The sequence below is a fragment of the Embiotoca jacksoni genome, unplaced genomic scaffold (genome assembly GCF_022577435.1).
Source record: "Embiotoca jacksoni isolate LCO1_2020_lvr unplaced genomic scaffold, fEmbJac1.0.p SCAF_51, whole genome shotgun sequence".
NCBI lineage: Eukaryota > Metazoa > Chordata > Actinopteri > Embiotocidae > Embiotoca > Embiotoca jacksoni.
This window is the reverse complement of record NW_027185405.1, coordinates 1,653,318-1,672,801: the sequence shown is the minus strand read 5'-3', so window position 1 is coordinate 1,672,801 and position 19,484 is coordinate 1,653,318. Positions and strand designations below refer to the sequence as shown.

The window sequence follows — 19,484 nt, the reverse complement described above, 5'->3', positions numbered from 1 at the left end:
GTATTCCGAACTAAATATTTTGTACCCGAATGTTTCATGGATGCCAACTACAGCTAACTCTATATTGTTGTCTGTAATTCAGGGTTTCAATGTCTGATTTACATGTAATTTGACTTATTTAAAAACTGTTGTTAGACTATCACTGTTCATCAGACATGAAGACGAGGCGGTTATTGCCCGACTTACAGTGACTGTTTCATCACATGATGTAATATGATGAGAAGCCGACTTCTGGGACGATTGTTGAAAGCGGAACCAAAGGCTGAGAAGATGTGACGAGGAAGAAGCTACAAATTTGAAGAACTGAAGCGTCAGAAAATGATGGACGACGGCTGTTCCCCTTTTACGTTTTTGAGTTATTAGTGATTAGAAAATGTTTATTTTTCGATCTTCTGTCACTATTGGAGTTCATATTGATGCATTTTGTTGCTCATATCAAACAGTAGGCATCACTTTTTTTTTTTTTGCAATACTGGATGAATGTATGAAGCCGGTGTTTTCCATTGTTCCTAAATAGGATTGCAACATGTAAATATGAGAAACCATCAAGTCAAGCACTTATTTTTGAAGGCTATTTTTCTTCCCTCATTTTTTTTCCCTGTGGGACACCGTATTTTTGCCTCTTCAGAGAAGAGACGAGGCCTCTTTCTTTTATCTAATGTTAACATTTGTTGTCACTTAACCCAGGAGTGGTTTTTTTTGTATTTTTGTATTTTTTTTTTTTATCCTTTTTTTTTTTATCCTTTTTTTTTTTTTTTTTTTTGGATTGAAACCTGACCTCTACTAAGATGACCCTCACCAAACCTCAGGATATTTTGATGCCACTGAAGACTGGCGTGCCAAACATTTCAAAATCCAGCGTGCAAGAAGACTTTTTTATTTTTGTTTATTTATTGCCTTTTGTTACCAACACTGACATCTGTATTTGTTATATTTTTATATTTTATTACCCTTAAACTCCAACTGTAATCATAAAGGACTTAATTTCAATAGTAATGTTGTTCACATATAGGTGTAATACTTCCTCCTTATTTCTCACCATTATCTGGCTTAAGCCATCATACAAGCACAATCTGAGCTGTTGATTAATGTCACCACGCTTCTCACCTGACAGTGAGGGACAGTTTCATATCTAGTATGGAAATAACTTTTAAGGCTGCTGTGCCGTTTAATAAAATGTTACAAAAGTGCCACTTGAGCCATTGAAGTTGACAACAATGAGGCCTATCTGAATGTTTGTATGTTCTGTCTACTAGGATTGGCTCTCCCACCAGAATACCAACCTTCACCTTGAGAGCTGCAGACTTCTCCGGACACGGTCAGTCTTCCATTAAAGTTTCTTTCAAAAATGTTGATTGTTTCTTCCAAATGTACTTTGTCACTTCTCAACTCAAAGATCTGCAGAAGTGAAGCATGTAGAAGAGAAATGAGCCCTTTTTCCTTCAACCAACATTGTTGGATGCCGGTGGAACTTCTTTATGGATTGATGAATTCTTTAAAAATTGGTTCTTTCAAGTACCTGCTGCGGTCTTTCTGTCATCCGTATGATTGCTTCGAGCTTGATGCAGAACTTCTCGGCATTTGTCTTCAAATTGTGACCTTTTACTGTTTTAATCGGTGTGTTTGAATTTTTTTATTTACAGATACCCACAGTGGGATGGTGAGGTAGTACCATTGCCAAGGTAATTTCTTTTTGTCAACAAACAACAGCCACATCAGCAGCTGTAAACCAGCTCCCTCCTGTTTTGTTTGTCAAATTTTCCTTTTCCTTTTCCATCATTCACCAATGCTTTTCTCTCCCACTTAAAGTGCCTCAGTTAAAGGTGCCAAGCCCTCGCCCTCAACTTCCGCCCAGACTTCCCAGCATCATCATCTGAAAACCAGCCATGAGAACCGTTGTCGCTCTCACAGCCCCCGCCAGGACTACGGCCCGGGAGGTCGGAGGGACAAACGCGGGAGCCGTTCCCGTTCCCGCTCTTTCAGCCCCCGATGGCACCACGACTCGGAGGTTCGACGGGACAAACGCAGGAGCCGCTCCCGGTCGTACAGCCCCCGACTACACCACAGCTTGGACGGTCAAAGGGACAAACGCGGTAGCCGATCACCGCACAGCTTCAGATATGCTCGCAGGTCTGTGATACTAAAAATATGTCTCATGGGAAATAACACACAACCCCAGGAGATTTCACTTGTAGATCCAAAATATTGCTGTTAAATATTATTTTACCGTTTGTAAAAATGATCATTGAATTAATTAAGTCATTTTGTTGGTACATATTTCCGTTAGGTCCCGCACTCGCTCTCACTCCCCACGATATGATCGCCTCACCGCCCCCCGTCATCGATCACGTTCGAGGAGCCACGAGAGACGATCGCCACCGAGGAGGAGGGATGAGAAACGGCCCTCACCGTGGAGGAGCCGCGAGCAACGATCGTCGCCGAGGAGGAGCAACGAGAGCTGGTCCTCACCGAGGACGAGCCACGAGAGACGCTCGTTCACCGAGACGTCGACTCCTCAACAAAAGAGGGTGAACAGTGCCGAGCAACTGGCCAAGAAACTGATGGAAACACCAGGTCTGACCAGTGGAAAAATTTGTACAACCTATTTACAAATAGTAAATATAGTGTGATTTATTATCATAATTTACTATTAATTTCTCTCTGTAGTTCTATAACTGGTCACATTTTACAGCTCCAAGTAGAAACTTTTAGAGAATTGACTCTCTTTGGTGTCTCTGTCTCTCTAGCTGTCCAGTCTCTATCAAAACAGTCTGACCTGGAAGCCGTGGTGAAAACTCTGGCTCCTGCCTTACTGGCCGAGTTTGCCAAAATGAATTCTTCATCATCCTCCGCTGCCTCTTCGTCATCCTTCGTGGCTAGGAAGAGGTTGGCCAATAAATCTTTTCAAGTGAAGACCAGCTTTCAGAGGAGCGAAGCAAGTTATTCCATAAAGCCCAAGGTTGGTGTGTTTGTTCATTTATCAGGGAAATTTGGTAACAGACAGTTTATATATTGTGAATAGTTTATTTTTTCCTCCTTTATTTTGGCTCTATCTCAGAATTGATTTTGATCAGACATAAAAAAAAAATATATATATATATATATATATATCATGTTGTCCTGGAAGGAGTTATTGTTGATGTCATGAAAGCCAGATTCAACACACGTGTTCTCCTAAACAGTTATAAAAACAGCTAGTTTCAGTCGTAACTTTGTGTTTTTTTCGCTCTCTTTTTTCCCTCAGTTTGGTAAATCTTCTCCTCCAACCATGGTGAAGCTACAAGGGATTTCTAATCCTCTCTCTCACAATGACGTGGTTTCTGCTGTGGAGCACTTTGGAAAAACCAAGTCAGTCGTATTGTTCAGGTCTAAACTAGAGGTATGTATAAGAAAGAGTGTGTATCTGATGTACACACACTGCTCCGTCAAAAGGAAAATGCTTGATACGTTGTTGATGATTAAATTTCCTTTGATTGATCAATGGTTCTAGTTTTTGGATTAAAACCAACACAAGAGAACATATTCACAGAATAAATATTCATAAAGATTCGGAATTTACGAGCTTGTCTAAAACAACAGAACAGGACAGAATTGTAAAGACACAACCAGGCATTATTGTGAAGTGCATCCAAAATAGTCAACCAACATTTTTTTTTTTTTTTTTTTTTTTTTTTTTTTTTTTTTAAACTTTGGACAGCAAGTGAGAATTTGCAGAAACATGGAAACGCATGTTTTATGCATAAAGTATTTTTTCCTCGTCAGATGAGGTTATCTGATAACAGAAGACAATAACGGATCCAGTGTGGCTTTTAATTGTTCAAATTAAATTGAAACTTTAGAAATGTAATTTAAAAAGTGCATAAATACAACAACTTTTCATTCCAACAAAAAAAATGTAGTGAATGTAGTGAGTTAATGGTCATATTAATCCAAAGCTTTGTGTGTTTGATGTGTGCACATGTAGGCAATGGTGTGTTTCGAGAGAGTGGAAGATGCTCAGAAACTGAAGAGCAAAAAGAGCATCAGCATAAAGGGAATACCAGTCACCATTGTCAGAGAAATGGTAATACACCTTTTTTGTCTTTCTGTGTTTGTCCCTCGGAAATATTCATAACATAAAAACTATTTGTGTGTGTGGTCACACAATCAAGATCAATCTAAAATAAGTCTTGTTTACAGAAGAAGCCTCTTCCAACTTCCGCAAAGGAACAAAAGAAGCCCCCACAGGAGTAAGATATGCTTCACTTATTTTAACTCTTCTTAACAGTGGTGGTGATTTCATCTTGTTTTTGACAACATATTAGTATTCAATTTCCAATTCTGTCTGTTTTGTGTCCTCAATGGGGGAAAAAAGATGTTCTCATCTGTTTTGAGATTTTCAGTTGATATATTCAGTAACAACACCTCCACTTTTCTCCCATCTGACCCCATGTAACTCTTCGTTACAGAACATCTGCCATGTCCAGTGTTGCTACACCTCAAACCACCACCAAATCCACGACCGCTGGAAAGGTTCCTCTACTTAAACCGCCTTCATCTTTACCCTCTGGATCAAAAAAAAACACAACAGGCAAACTTGTCACAAAAGCGAAAGTCTTCGTTTCCAAAGCAAAAAATGTCTCAAACAACCAGATAATCAAAACGGTAAAAACGGGCAATGTGGCTGCAAAAGGAGACGTGAAACTGGGTGCGGCAAAAAAAGAAGCTTCAAAGCTCTCGGGATCAGGAAAGCCCAAAGGTCCTGGAAAGAAGCTTAACGCCAGTGACTCCAAACAAAAAGCTACATCTAAAACATGTGAGAACAGCGCTAAAGTGTCTGCGGTGGCACCTAAGGAGACGGCCAAGATTGCTAAATCGTCAAACATGAGCGTTGCTGAACCAACCAAAGGCAAAGAATTTGTCACGGAGGTGAAGGTTTTGGCTTCTGAAGCAAAAACAACTTCAACTACGCAGGAATCCAAAACGCAAGCGAAGATTTCTGCTGCTGCGGGAGCTGTGACAGAAGAAAAGTTGGAAGAAACTGCAACAAAGGCCATAACTGTACCGTCCAAATCTTTGGCCTCCGTAAATCAGCCCGACGTGCAGACTGTCACATCTGAAAAATTGGAAGCAAAGGTTCAAGGTTTGGCCGTTGTGCCCGAAGACACAGCCCATGTTGTCGAAACCACAAGTACAACAGCTTCTGAAACCAAAAACCAGGTGAAAGGCGCTGATCCCATGGAGCTTGGGGAACCAGAACTGGCAGAGCCCATGGAAGCTGAAAGTTACGGTGAGGGCAGAGGGGAAAAACTGACAGATCCTGAGGCCCAACCAGCCAAGTCCAGTGAGAGTCATCCGCCTACAAGTTCAGTCGGGACCCCATCAGACACGTCTCCATCTGAACCTCCTACCGATCCACTTCAGGGATCACCGGCTGCCGTCCAAACTCCTGAAATCTCAGTCAAAGCTTCATCGCAATTCCAGCAAAGCACGGTGCCGGACCTGGAGTCCACTGGACCGGGACCGGACACCGAGATGGACAGCTTGCAAAAGCAACAGCAGGCTGCAGGAAGCTCAGGTGCAGCTGTGTTGGAGGTGAAGCAGACAGTCGGAGGGGTGGAGGACAAAACAAAGCAAAAAGGTGTGTTGGAGCTCATTCTGAGGAAGGAAAATGCCCGGCAGTATTCTGTGTTTTCTTTTCTTTCGTTTGCGCATGAATCACTGGCAAATCTCATGATGTACAAACTCAAATAAATCTGTTAAAACCTTAACTATCTAAATTATCGCTAAATATTAATTATTGATGTTTAAAATCACTTGGCTGCTATTTCTCTGACTTAAATTCCCTCCTTTGAAGATGCCGTGACGGCCGTAAAGACACAGAAGGATTCATCACCAAAAGCCGTGGTGACTTACGTGGCCGCATCCATCAAAACCAAGCTGAAGGCGAGCGAAGAGCTGGACGGTTCCTCCCTGACTGCCGGGGAGATGATAGAAAAACACCTATTTCCCAAAAGAATCAGTAAGAAATCAGACATTTCTGCACATGATCATGTTTCCTACTTTCCTGTAATTGTTTTTCTCCTCCACAGAGTGTCTCAACAAGTTGTCAACCCCGTTGTCGAAAGTGAGTCTTCTCAATCCACTTGTTGTACAAACTGCACCGTGAACACGTCAGCCTTTTCTTTCTAGTTCTGTTAATAATGGCATACAATGAACAAAGAGTAAAAACTCACCTAAACCTTTACTTTCCTGTTTTCTTTTTCTTTTCTTTTGTCCAGCTTATTTCGCGCAAGAAGAGGGTGTTGATGATGACCAACCTGCCGGAGTACTGGCACGGCAGCTACACCGAGCGGGACATCGCCAACCTGCTCGTCCCACATGGATTCACATATATGGAGGACAACCTCTATGTTATTCCTCAGATGCGCATGGTAGGTTACCAGGTTGTAAACCTACTACTTGGCTTGTTGATGCCACGTTTGTGGGTTTCTTACTTGTTGCTTTCTAAAGTTAAGTTATGAAATATAGAGTCGTTGAGTTGCACACTCAATCCAGTTTTCCTTTCAGGCTTTTGCCCTCATGCCGACTGTGGAGAAGCTGCAAAACATTCTCAAAATATCGGCGTTAAAAAAGGACATTACTTTCAATGGGTCTAAACTCTCTTTGCGAGTCACGCAGAAAGAAATCAAAATGACACCGGTAAGTAAGCACGGGCGAAATTCTGCACGTTACTGTCGAGACACGTTTGTATTCAGTGTGCTGGTTTTATTTAAAGGAGTCTCTCTTGTCAGTCGGGAAATCGGAGGCGTCTCGACGTCTGTTGAGCGTCGTGTCTTTAACACCACCTGCTCTGATTCTGATGTTTTTGTTTCAGTTGGGGTTTTATAAATCTCTGATGACACTGATGAATTGTGTAAGTAACGCACGCACGCACGCACGCACACACACACACACACACACACACACACACACACACACACACACACACACACACACACACACACACACACACACACACTTATTACCGCGTCACTCCAGACTAAAGTGCTTTTCATTTTATTGAGGAAATGTATCCCACCTGTATTTTCCACTTGGTCTTTTAATATGAACTTTGAGCATTCAGATGCACATCACAGTCAAAACACCCTGAATTGTGAGGAGACATCTTTAGCTGTTTTTTTTTCCTTTACAAATTGTAATGTTTGACGTGATAATGAACTGAACGCACTCGGCTGTAATGTGGGACGGTGAGCGAATGTCTCCGGTCGGTTCAAATATTCACTCTCTGTTCTCCAAGCAGCAGATGAACGATAACGGGTTGAGAACCATCTTCATCAAGAACATCCCGCCGTGCGAGGCCAGGCATCTCAGGGAAGCTTTGAAAAAAATCGGTGGTGTGAGAAACTACCTGCCTCTCCTCAACAAGGTATAAACACACACACACCTACAGGTACACGTGTGTAAGTGAATTTAACAAAGACTTCCTGTTAGTCTTACCTGCCTTTTTTTGTGTGTTCCAGGTGTTTGTTGAATTTCATACTGCTCCTGATGCCGACCGGCTCGGAGTTTATTACAGCCTCCTGAAACGGGCCACCGCTCACAAAGTCTACAGGCTGGAAATACCACGAAACTACAGGGTATCATGTAAGAATGTGTTTGTTTCGCCCTCGAACCACAGGCCTGTCAATCAAACAGACACGCCCCCCAAAAAGCAGACGCTTATTTTCTAATTAATGACGGGATTATTTTAAAACTAATAAGAAAGAAACAACTTTAGCTAATAACACCGAGATAACTGCTGGAGAAGTTTTATTAAACGAGAATTTTCATGAGACTCGTTGAATGGGAGTCTCTAGGGTCCGAGAACAACGAAGTTTAGCACGACTCAAAGGACCACATGATGGTGTCTTCAACCTGCTTCACGTTGGCAGCGAGAACAAACAACCGGAGACGTTTGAACGAAACATTTCTTTGTCCCTTTTTCTTTTTTTTTTTGTCTTTGCAGTACCACTGCTGCCAGAAAACGTTCTGCTGCACAGCGAGGATATTGTTGCTGGGGCGACTGTTCCCATATCAACATGTGGCCTTCCAGAGGGCAGCTCTTCACCATTTTGGGTCCCCATGACAACCGCCCCCTTCATGTTCCCCACCAAGTCTCCTTGGTTCAACATCCCCGGTAGGAGTCAAATCTGGAAAATTAATTTAACTGCCAAAAAACAACATGTTGACAATAAGTGACTGTGATTAATTGACTGTGTTCATTTGACTGCTAGGTTATGAAACAGTCAATGGAGTAGAGGACATTGAGGTGAGCCCAATTTTCATTTTGTTTTTAATATATTTCTTGATTGCTCCTAGAATTAGTTTCTTTTTTATCTCCTGTTGTGAAACTTCAATGTACTCTGATATCAAAACGTGCTTTACAGTTGAATTATTGAGAAACACGGTCTACGACAGCGTTCAGGTGTTTCCTCTTCTCCTTGAATAACCTTTTGACGTTGACCCTTGCGTCCAATCAGAAAGCCCGCCATCGAGCTTCTGCGTTCAACACGGTCATGCTGACCGGTCTGCCAGACGGAAACTACAAACACGAGGACGTGGCTAAGCTGGTGTGGCGTTATTTCCCCAACCAGACTCTTCAGTCTCTGTACTACAACGTGACGGTCCTGACACTGCAGAGGAGGGTAAGGAGGCAAAGACTCAATTGTATTAAGTACGGTTTTTTTTGACTTGAATTCAACCGTCGTGACACTTTTCCTTGATGTTTCCTCTCCTTCCTCCAGGCCTTTGTGTATTTCAGCAGCTGGGACGTGTGCTGCGATTTTGTCCGAGATCACATCAGAAATCCTGTTTCTGTCAGAGGCTGCACGCTTAAAGTCCACTTGGTCTTAGAGGACATGCATCCTGGATCCAGTGAGGTATAGAAACCGTGGAAATATCGTCAGAATATCATCGTATTTGTACTTTAAAAAAACTGAAAGTCCATGTGTTGTAATGTTTCTGCAGGACGTCATGTACAGGTCTCTGATGAAATGGAGCAACGCTGTGAGTTATTAACCACCTTTTTATACCTGTTGTCAAGTAAAAAGCAGCTTTCTTTTGGATTCCCTGATCACAAACACCAACCGTTGATTATTTCTCAGCATGTTTCCGAGCGAGAGTCTCTGGAGGAGCGGCTGCTGTGCGTGGAGATCTCCGAGGCGTCCGTGAACCTCGTCATGCTGGTCGTGAAGGTGGTGGCGTCCATCGCTCCCTTTGTCAGCTTCCTGCCGCTCGCCAACAGGGTACGACGATACGAACACCTGACAAGAAAAATAATCTGCACATTGGAGATGCTCAAACCAACAAATTGATGCATTCTTGGATAGAAAAACAAAAAGAAGATGAATCAAGCCTCAGTGTAGTTTGTGAATACTCGTCTGTCAGATATCAAACTTAACGACACGCCTACCTTTTGTCCACGACTGTCTTTCTGCCTCAGATCTGCGTTGAGATGGCCGAACCCAGCGGTGTAGCAGAGCTGGTGGAGAACGCTGCCTCACAGCAATTAGTATCCGCAAACCCAAGTTGGTGCGTGTTCGATCATTACTCACATGAGTGTTTCCCAACTCGGTCTTTACGAATGTGTGTTTTTCCCTCCTTTCTGTCGTTACTTCAAACCGTAGTTTTCGCAGCTAAACTCATTTTCTCTCCTCTGCAGGATTAAAGTTCAAAAATTCGAGCCGTGAGTATCTCTTTTTGTAATTTTTCCTTTTCAGGTTACGGAAGTAAAAAGAAAGAAAAAAAGAAAACATGTTAGAAAATTCATGATGGTGATTGGTGTGATGAGGTGAAAACCACATTTGACAGAAAAGACTGGGAAAATATGAGTTTAATATGATATTACCTTTTTTTATTGAGTAATTGATAAAATGGTTGAAAACAGAGTGAAAATATTCTAGAATTAGTGCCTAGTGGTTGTATGACTCCAGTAACCACACAAGTTGTAGTTTACAGGCATATCTGTCCAAACCCATATAGATATATAACTCAACAGTGATCTTGACCTTTGACCCCCAAATTCTAATCAGTTGATCCTTGACACCAAGTCAATGTTTGTGCCACATTTGAAGAGATACCACAAAGGTCTTCCTGAGATATGGTGTTCGTAGTGAGAAACAGATGTGACCTTTGACCACCAAACTGTTATCAGGTCATCACAGTTGGAAACAGATGTTTGGAAAGACCACTTTATACCGTCATACTTTCAGCAGATTTCCTGGCAACTAAACAAAGTTGTTTTTGCTTTTTAGTTTGAAGAGCATGAAGCGGCGTCTACAAGACTCGAGTGAGATCCACATACACCTTGAATGTGAAGTGCCGCCTCCTCCCTCTGAACCCTCCGGCAGCGGAGCACAATCTCCTTTGCAAGCCGGCGCTGCTGCTGAACCGGCGGTGGCAGCAGCCTCGGCTGGAGCCTCCGCTCCTAAACGCATCGCCGCAGCAGTGCCGGCGGGCCCACAGCTGCCGTTCATTCCCAAAGTTTTAACTCCCGATATCGACCTCTGTATTTGGAAGTGTATAGAAAAGTGCCAACGTGACGAACAAATCGGTGAGAAAAATGTGCATGTAGATCATAAATTTCTGCGAGCGATCATGTTTACTATTTCCCCGTCTTTCACTCTTCTTTCCTTTTCTTTTTTTTTTTTCTTTCATTCACAGTGTGCTTCCAGTTGGAAACCGTCCTGTCATTAAAAGTATGTGATTTCAAACCATTTGTAATAATAAATACTGCATGTTAGATACGAGTCTGTTTTTCTTAAAGGTGTCTTTGCTCAACTAGAATTACGGCCTCGTGATTGTATGACTCAACCAGTGGAGTTACAGTTCACGTCCGTCTGTCCAGTTTCATGTAATATGTAGTGTAGTCTCGTGGGTTTGAATATGTTTCTAGTGCTTTTGATACACCTAACACGCAAAAACAAATCAGCAAGCACTTTGTTTCATTTATCCAACCCTCTAAAATGATGTTGACCTAACCATTACTCCCCTGGTTTGTTTTTTTCCAGATGAAAGACAGGCTGTTGTTTATAACCAACCTGCCAGAGTATTGCGACGGCTCCTACACGGAGAACGACCTTGCCAATATCCTTGCCCCATTTGGATTTCGTATCATGGACTCCAACCTCTATGTCATTCCTCAGATGCGCATGGTAGGTACCGGGTGTTTAAATCTGCCTTGGGCTGGTTTGTTAATGCCGGTTAATAGATTTATGAGCATTTTTGAATTTTGTTTTTTTTTAAAGGTAAGTTGTGAAATCCCACCTGAGTCTTTCATGAGATCATAAAATACCTGATGCGCAGCTGTTAGTCGAGTAATAAACGTGTGTTTTCCTGTTTAACCTTTCAGGCATTTGCCCTCATGCCGACTTCCAAGAAGGTGAGATTCATCATGCACGCGACGAGGACAAGAGAGTTTATTCTCAACGGGTCCAAACTCCATTTCGATGTCGTGAAACGTGACTGTTCATTGACGCCGGTAAGCGTGTGCAGGATGCAACATGTTAATTTGAATGTAAGGATTCACATCAAAGTCAAAACATCCTGAACTTTGAGGAGACTTTGAGGCACCCGTAACACCTCACTCAAACAATATTTTCTTCCTCCCAAAAAGTGATGAAAACCCAAGGAATTGTCTCGTTTACGTAACGGGGATGGGGCATGAATTTCTTATATTCTAAATAGTCGTTATAATCTGCAAAATTGATTAGTAGCTACATGCGACTATCGTGCGAAATCTCATTTCCTGTTTTGGGTCCGTCTGTCTCGTGAACACGAGGTTCCCTGAACGCCTCCAGGGAAGCTCTTTGTATTTGACACGTCATTGGTCAATTTTTATGTCCCGTTTCTGTTCTCAATGCAGGAGTTGAAGGAAAAGTTTGAGAGGACGATCCTCATTACCGACCTCCCACCGAGCGAGTTCAAGAATCTACGCGAAACTTTGGAAAAGATCGAAGGCGTAAAAAACTACCTGCCGCTCCTCAACCAGGTAGAAACGCACACACACACACACACACACACACACACACACACACACACACACACACACACACACACACACACACACACACACACACACACACACGAGTACATGTGTGTGAGTGGATCTGCCGATAGTCTTATCTGTCGTGTGTGTGTGTGTGTGTGTTTGTGTGTGTGTGTGTGTGTTGCAGGTGTTTATTGAATTCGAGTCCGCTCATGATGCCGATCAGCTCGGAGTTTGGTACAGTTTTCTGAAAAAGGCCCGCGTTCACACCGTCTACAGGCTCAGACTACCAAAAAGCTCCAGTGCATCACTGGGTAAGTATTTGTTAAAGGGAAGGAAAGGTATGACAGGAGATTAAGTACACTTCATTTTCACTTTGGAGAAATAATGGAAAGTATCATAGAATATTCAAGATAATGGAAATAGTTATAACTTGGCACAAACCCCTTTCTATAACACCCCGGCACACCAGCTGCTCTCCATGAAATAATGGTAATAATTACGTGGACAATATCACAAATGGCCATAAACAAAAAAATTACACCGTTTTTAACTCTTAAAAACATTTTTAAACGAAACGCTGCTTTTTTATTTGTCTGTGCAGCTCGACTGGCAGGAAACGCTCTGCTGGACGGTGAGGAGATCGTTGCTGGCGCGGCTCTTCCGACAATCAAATCAGGCCTTCCAGAGGGCAGCGATTCACCATTTTGGATTCCCATGACAACCGCCCCCTTCATGTTCTCCACCATGTCTCCTTGGTTCAACATCCCCGGTAGGAGTCAAATCTGGAAAACGAATTTAACTGCCAGAAAATAACATGTTGACAATAAGTGACTGTGATTAATTGACTGTTCGTTGGACTCCTAGATTATCTGACGGTCGGGGGAACAGAGGACATTGAGGTGAGCCCAATTTTCTACACACCCAATTTTAATTTAGTTTTTTAATGTTAATGTTTAAATGTCAACAAAAAAAACACTTCACCACAGAAACTAGAATTAGTTTCTTTTTTATCTCCTGTTGTGAAACTTCAATGTACTCTGATATCAAAACGTGCTTTACAGTTGAATTATTGAGAAACACGGTCTACGACAGCGTTCAGGTGTTTCCTCTTCTCCTTGAATAACCTTTTGACGTTGACCCTTGCGTCCAATCAGAAAGCCCGCCATCGAGCTTCTGCGTTCAACACGGTCATGCTGACCGGTCTGCCAGACGGAAACTACAAATACGAGGACGTGGCTAAGCTGGTGTGGCGTTATTTCCCCAACCAGACTCTTCAGTCTCTGTACTACAACGTGACGGTCCTGACACTGCAGAGGAGGGTAAGGAGGCAAAGACTCAATTGTATTAAGTACGGTTTTTTTGACTTGAATTCAACCGTCGTGACACTTTTCCTTGATGTTTCCTCTCCTTCCTCCAGGCCTTTGTGTATTTCAGCAGCTGGGACGTGTGCTGCAATTTTGTCCGAGATCACATCAGAAATCCTGTTTTTGTCAGAAGCTGCACGCTTAAAGTCCACTTGGTCTTAGAGGACATGCATCCTGGATCCAGTGAGGTATTAAAGACTCCTTTTGTACATGCCGATGAAGGCAGAGGTTTTAAAATCGTACACAAAACTGTTACATGACAATATCAGTTTAACAATATTTTTACATTTATTTTAGCCTCCTTTGTTTGAAAGACAGCAGCGCTGCTTAAATTTAATAACATATGTTATTCCAAAATGATCTGAAAGTATTCAAAGGAGCTTCCTATGATTGCAAGAAAATTTGACAGTCCATGTCTTGTAATCTTCTCTGCAGGACGTCATGTACAGGTCTTTGATGAAATGGAGCAACGCTGTGAGTCATTCCTTATTCCTTTACATCGGTTGTGGAGTAAAAAGCAGCTTCTTTTGGATTCCTAGAACCTTAACACCATCTGTTGATTCTTTTTTTTTTTTTTTTTTTTTTAGCCTGTCTCAGATCTAGAGTGTCTGGAGGAGCGGCTAGTGTATGTGGACATCTGTGACACGACTGTGAGCCTCCTGATGAAGGTCATCCAAATGGTGGCGTCCATCGCTCCCTTCGTCAGCTTCCTGCCGCTCGCCCACACGGTACGACGACGCCGACACCTGACAAGAAAAGCTGCAAATCTTAATCAAATCTTAACCTTACATCTGCCTGAACACAATAACAAATGCATTGTATTTAAAAAAAAAAAAAAAAAAAAAGAAAAGAAAGAGTAATGGGATATCCAAATAGTTGCTTTATAATTTTGTTAATTACCAATCATCTAAACCACGTTTACATCCAACATGTTCACCGAGATTTCGTTCTCGCTCGGTAAAACTCTGTATATTCACACACATTTTAAAATGTAAGACATCCAGCTGAGGACTTTAGGTGGCATTTACTCACACAAATGTGACTAAAACACCATTTTGAGTACCACAGTTTTGTTTGGAGAATCTCAAGAAAACAGGATTCCTTCGGTTCGTTGATTCCCTCCTCGTCCTTTTCTGTTTTTGCTCTCCATGTCCCGACTGTCGTTCTACCTCAGATTTGGATTGAGATGGTTGATTCCAGTGGGGTTGCACAGTTGGTGGGGAAAACTCTCTTCCCGAGGAAATTATCACGGGCTGCTACTTGGTATGCGTGTCCCTAAATTAAGGACTTCAATTCAATTATACATTTCGTCTTTATGAAAAGTGGGTTTCCTCTTTTGCATCATTGATCTAATCGACTGTTTTTCTTCCAAACAGGCTTAACTCTCTACGTATTCAGACGTGAGTATTTCCGTTTGTAAATGTTCCTCCTTAGGTCCACGTAGTAGAAATATCATGACAATAATCACTACTAACCCGCAAGGTCCAGTTGTGGGTCCTGGCATGGTTTAGATGGTGGAATCTGGAAACTTTGTGGTTTTCAGAGCAATTAGAAGATTTGACACAATATTAAAATTAACTAACAATGTGTTTCTGCTTTTAATTTCAGTTTCAGGAGTCTGAAACGGCATCTACAAGACAGTGAGCCAACAATACAACTTGCATGTGAAGTGCAGCCTTCCTCTGAACCTTCTGAAAATGAGGCTCTACCTGCTTTGCAAACCGGAGCTCCTGCTGAACCAGCACCTTCTGCTGGATCCAACATTTCTGAATCCTCAACAGCCGGACCAAGTGACACAGCAACGACACCGGGAGCTGATATCGCCGCGGACTCCACCACGGCTCCTAAACAAAGTGTGGATGTAAAGGAAGCAGAAGTAGTGAAAGATGACTCACCGACAACTTCAGTCACCGCCGCTGATGGAAACACCGTCCCTGCTGCCTCCAGCTTTGCTCTGTCAGCTGCTGGTCAGGTCAAGTTGGAGGAAAAGGCCGCGGAGCTTCCTCACATCAACGAGGACATTTTCAAGGTCATTACAGCAGCGGTTCACCAGCACAGGCTCACACGGGGAGGCAGGACTCAGAGCAAAGAGGTGAGGTCTCCGAGCAGTAAAATTATAGACGTTTGCTATTAAATTTTTAAAAGAGAAGGAATATCATTGTACTTTGCCGCAACACTTTATTTCATTAATTCAAATAAGATGACTCCGTTTTTAGTGCCCCAAAACCAGCGACACATGCTCTCAAAGTGTACAGCATGAAGACTCACCACAGGAAAAGGTAAATGAGGTTGTTGTTTTTTTCCCTCTTTCTCATTATAACTTACCTAAAATGTTTTTCTGCATACGGGAAATCAGACACCCAACATTTGATGGGGATATTAGAGAAATGAAACAAGTTCAATTATATTGGCACTAAATTAGGGGGGGAATCGGAGCAGCAGTACCAAAAAAATTCCAGGAAAGCCAGAGCTGCTGCCAAGAGGGAAAGAGGCTTCGAGCCTCTCCTTGCCAGAGAGACTGCAGAGTCACAGACCCATATGACTGCTTTACGCTTTACTCAAAAACAGTCACCTCGGCTTAGCGTTATTGCCCGTACTTGATTCACTGTGGTCCAGAGTGCCTGTGATTCTTTGACTGAGGACACGGAAGATACACCGGTCCTAAGAGCCAGGACTCAGGGTAAAAAATACCAGTGTGGGAATTGTCGTCTTTCAGATTGGTCCCGTTTCCTAGTCAAGGCGTTACTCTCATCGTACAGTCAGTTAAATTGTAGTTATTCTTTGTTCTCCGTACAGGGTCAAGATGATTTTATCGATTTCAACTTGGAGGACTTTGTCACTGTTGATGAAGTTTGCGATGACAGCGAGGACACAGCCCCAGACCACCAAAGCTGCTCTTCACCCACGCTGTCCTCCAGCGGAAAAAGAGAAAGGCAAAGCTCAGAAGTGTCCTCTGCTGCCAAACGGATCTCAACAAGGTCCTCGAAAGACTCCAAGAGTTCAGCCTCTTCCTCTTCATCCCCCTCACGTAAGCCCACCAAAGCCTTTGTGAAAAGCAGCTCGACCTCTAGCTCGACCTCTGTGTCACCAAAACGGTATAAAGACTCATCTGAACCCACTGACTCCCAAACCAAACCCTCATCCTCTGCTGGAGTCAGTAAGACCTCTGCCGCCTCCTCTCCTCTGTCTGTTGAAACTTCTTCCTCCCCCGGACAAAAAACACATCCGAGCAAGACCAAGTCTCCTGTCAGAGCATCGCATACTTCATCCTCAGGTTGTAGGACCCGCTCGTCAAAGGTGGCATCGGCCGAAGCCGTCCAGACATCAGTGGAGACTCAGCACTCCCAGAGAGAAGCAAAGCCCGCAGAGAGTGCAGTGACAAAGTCTGACCACAAGGTGTCAGCAGAGCGCATTGCTGCAAAAACTGTTGAGTCAGAGACGAAAACAGAAACATTATCAGAAATGAATCCACCTGCACAGAGTCTGGAGATTGATCTTAAGGACCAGACACTCAAGGAGATGAAGAAAAACAAAGGAAAGGAAAAGGAAGATATTGCCAAACACACACAGGACAATGAAAATGATCAAATCCTTGATTCACTCAATGATCAAATGAAGGAAAAGATGAATGATGGGAACCAAGATGGCAACACTGAAAGACTTGAACCTGAGAGAGGCCAGAGTTTGAATGAAGGAGGCTCGCAGGTCTTGGACAGTGTTGACGATGAAGACAAACAGGAGTCCAGTGAAATGGACGCTTCTTTCCAAGTGCGAGACGGTGTTACACAAGACCAAGCAGCTACAGTTCAAGAGGACGGTCATCTGGTTGAAGATGAAGCTTCTGCAGTAAAGCAGCTGCAAGTAGTCGATAAATCTGCAGTTGAAGATGCAGCTGATAAAAACCGACCTTTGGATACGAGTAGCAAGCAAACTCCAAAGGCAGTTGATGGAAGGAAGGGAAAGCAAAAAGAATTGCTTTCGGAACAATCCTGCAAATCCTCTCAAGATGGTGGCCAAATCCGAAACTATACAAACCAGCCTCTTGAGGTCCCCGACAACCAAGACACTCCTGGACAAGAAGCCTTTGAGATATTGGATTCAATTGAGGATGAGACTGGAACAGAAGATGGCAACCAGAAACATGAAAACCCCAGTGACCGGACATCTAAAGCCAACATAGAAGAAGAGGACGACGCTTACCAGGTGATTGATTCTCTGGAAGATCAGCCAACGACCACAGAGACGGAGTCAGAAGCTGACCACAAGGCAACCGCAACCAAGAAAGGTGATATGGCAGATAAAAGAAATGACAGACAAACTAGAAGGAGCGGCCCGAGGACCAGATCATCGAAGAATGAAGAGAGCGAGAAATCACCAAAGAAACAGGACAGGACAGTTAAAAAATATGTGACAAGAACAAAGTACAACACTACGGGAAAAGACCGAAAGACTGAAGAGGGCGCAAAGGAGACGGTTTATGAGCTAGTGGATTCTGTCGAAGACGAACCGGTTCAAGATGCTGCCGCCACAGAAAGGTCTAGTAGAAGAAGAACTGTCCGAGGAAACAAAGAGGATAAAAGGACTCTGAATCTCACAGAAGTGTCTGAAAAACCGGGTGATGAAGAGGAGGCTACTTATGAGATTTTAGACTCCGTCGAGGACGAGGTCGCCACAGACGAACCGACCGTCACCACGAGATCTACCAGAGGAAGACGGGAAAGAACGACCAAGAAAGATGCTTCGAATGAGAAAATGAAGAAAGACGAAACCCCGACAAGGAGGCACCCCGAACTAAACCAGGAGAAAACTCCAAAGACCGCAGAGAAAAAATCTCCAAAAGACGGCACACCAACAAAGAAGGTCGACTCATTAAGAGACTTAATTGACAAAGAAGCTACCTACGAAATATTAGATTCTGTGGATGATGAAGTTGTGAGAGATCTTCGGCCTGCAGCAGGGCAAAAACCAAGGAGAGGAAGACCGAGGAAAGACGTTAAAACTAAAAAACAACCCGGCGCATCGAAGAAGGAGGACATGTCCGGTAAACTGTGTGTTGAAGAAGCAATGTATCAGATTCTGGACTCTGTTGAGGACGAGACGGTTGACGACCAGCCTCCCACAGACCGGTCCAAGAGCACCAGGAAGACAACAATTTCCAAAACGAAGAAAGGCATAGTTGCATCCAACAATGAGGAGGAGGAAGAGGAGGAAGAGCCCGTGTACGAGATCATAGATTCTCTGGAAGACGATCAGGTTGAAGAAGAGCTCACGAATACAGACGTGTCCGAAACAGTGAAGAGCGAACGAAGCGAGACGAAGGAAGAAAAAACGACAAAAGACGAGACGGCGGTTGGAAAAGAAGACACTCCGGGACCGTCCGAACACCTCAAGGATGAAAGTCAACATCGGAAAGCTGATGTAGAAATTATTGATGATCCTCCTGCGGCTGAAGGGTCGGCGGCAGGAAAGAAGGACAGGACGGCGAAACCAGATTTTAAAATAGAGGACAAATCAGAAACTTCGTCCCAAAGTGACACCGCGACACCAGAAGAGAAGAAGGAACAAACATCCCCCGAGAAAGACGGCACGGCTCCCCCCATTAACGCTCTGGTCGCCCTGGATGAAGTGAGCGAGGAGGAGGAGGATTATCCCGATGACACGGGCGAGGAGGAAGAACTGAAGAAGAGGCAAACTGCCGCTAAGGAGAAGCAGCTCGCTAAGGAGAGGGAAGATCGGAAGAACAAGGAGAGAGAGGAGAGGAGGACCAGGGAGAGGGAGGACAGGGAGCGAAGGAGTCGGAGCAGCGGCGGCAATAGTGGAGGAGGGGCAAGGAGGATGAAGGACAGGGGGCGGGAGGTGGACATCCAGGAGCTGGTGACTCTGGATGAGGTGGGAGAAGATGAGTCCGGAGAGGAACGAGGTTCGGAGGGTCGAGAGTGGGACGGAGAGCTGCAGGCGCTCGTCACTCTGGACGAGATTGTTGAGGAAGAGGAGGAGAAGGAGGAGGAGGAGGGAAAGGCCGAGCAAAAGGTGCTAGAGGCCCGCCCACTCAACCCGGACAGCCAATCAGTGGACTCCTTAAACACACGGGTGAGTTGGAGAACACCTGT

General features: G+C 43.7%; 1 protein-coding gene across 5 annotated transcripts in view; it reads left to right on the top strand.

Annotated features, from left to right (window-relative positions):
* The window catches only part of LOC138211906 (uncharacterized), a 38,254-nt gene that overhangs the window by 15,762 nt on the left and 3,008 nt on the right, over window positions 1-19,484 (top strand). For 2 of the 5 annotated variants that reach the window (XM_069172094.1, XM_069172093.1), the window contains 41 exons: window positions 1,257-1,318; window positions 1,644-1,682; window positions 1,810-2,130; window positions 2,288-2,574; window positions 2,748-2,959; window positions 3,245-3,379; window positions 3,965-4,063; window positions 4,180-4,229; window positions 4,449-5,620; window positions 5,837-6,001; window positions 6,072-6,106; window positions 6,261-6,413; window positions 6,550-6,681; window positions 6,857-6,895; window positions 7,283-7,408; window positions 7,503-7,626; window positions 7,988-8,158; window positions 8,256-8,290; window positions 8,502-8,666; window positions 8,766-8,900; window positions 8,989-9,027; window positions 9,126-9,266; window positions 9,464-9,552; window positions 9,683-9,706; window positions 10,275-10,573; window positions 10,684-10,718; window positions 11,031-11,174; window positions 11,372-11,500; window positions 11,885-12,010; window positions 12,195-12,321; window positions 12,612-12,779; window positions 12,875-12,909; window positions 13,165-13,329; window positions 13,428-13,562; window positions 13,810-13,848; window positions 13,962-14,102; window positions 14,549-14,637; window positions 14,751-14,774; window positions 14,983-15,466; window positions 15,591-15,662; window positions 16,171-19,464. In XM_069172094.1, the coding sequence (XP_069028195.1) occupies window positions 1,257-1,318; window positions 1,644-1,682; window positions 1,810-2,130; window positions 2,288-2,574; window positions 2,748-2,959; window positions 3,245-3,379; window positions 3,965-4,063; window positions 4,180-4,229; window positions 4,449-5,620; window positions 5,837-6,001; window positions 6,072-6,106; window positions 6,261-6,413; window positions 6,550-6,681; window positions 6,857-6,895; window positions 7,283-7,408; window positions 7,503-7,626; window positions 7,988-8,158; window positions 8,256-8,290; window positions 8,502-8,666; window positions 8,766-8,900; window positions 8,989-9,027; window positions 9,126-9,266; window positions 9,464-9,552; window positions 9,683-9,706; window positions 10,275-10,573; window positions 10,684-10,718; window positions 11,031-11,174; window positions 11,372-11,500; window positions 11,885-12,010; window positions 12,195-12,321; window positions 12,612-12,779; window positions 12,875-12,909; window positions 13,165-13,329; window positions 13,428-13,562; window positions 13,810-13,848; window positions 13,962-14,102; window positions 14,549-14,637; window positions 14,751-14,774; window positions 14,983-15,466; window positions 15,591-15,662; window positions 16,171-19,464 (9,456 nt within the window). The remainder of the gene's footprint in view (window positions 1-1,256; window positions 1,319-1,643; window positions 1,683-1,809; window positions 2,131-2,287; window positions 2,575-2,747; window positions 2,960-3,244; window positions 3,380-3,964; window positions 4,064-4,179; window positions 4,230-4,448; window positions 5,621-5,836; window positions 6,002-6,071; window positions 6,107-6,260; window positions 6,414-6,549; window positions 6,682-6,856; window positions 6,896-7,282; window positions 7,409-7,502; window positions 7,627-7,987; window positions 8,159-8,255; window positions 8,291-8,501; window positions 8,667-8,765; window positions 8,901-8,988; window positions 9,028-9,125; window positions 9,267-9,463; window positions 9,553-9,682; window positions 9,707-10,274; window positions 10,574-10,683; window positions 10,719-11,030; window positions 11,175-11,371; window positions 11,501-11,884; window positions 12,011-12,194; window positions 12,322-12,611; window positions 12,780-12,874; window positions 12,910-13,164; window positions 13,330-13,427; window positions 13,563-13,809; window positions 13,849-13,961; window positions 14,103-14,548; window positions 14,638-14,750; window positions 14,775-14,982; window positions 15,467-15,590; window positions 15,663-16,170; window positions 19,465-19,484) is intronic. The other 3 variants (XM_069172095.1, XM_069172096.1, XM_069172097.1) reach the window with 3 other exon arrangements.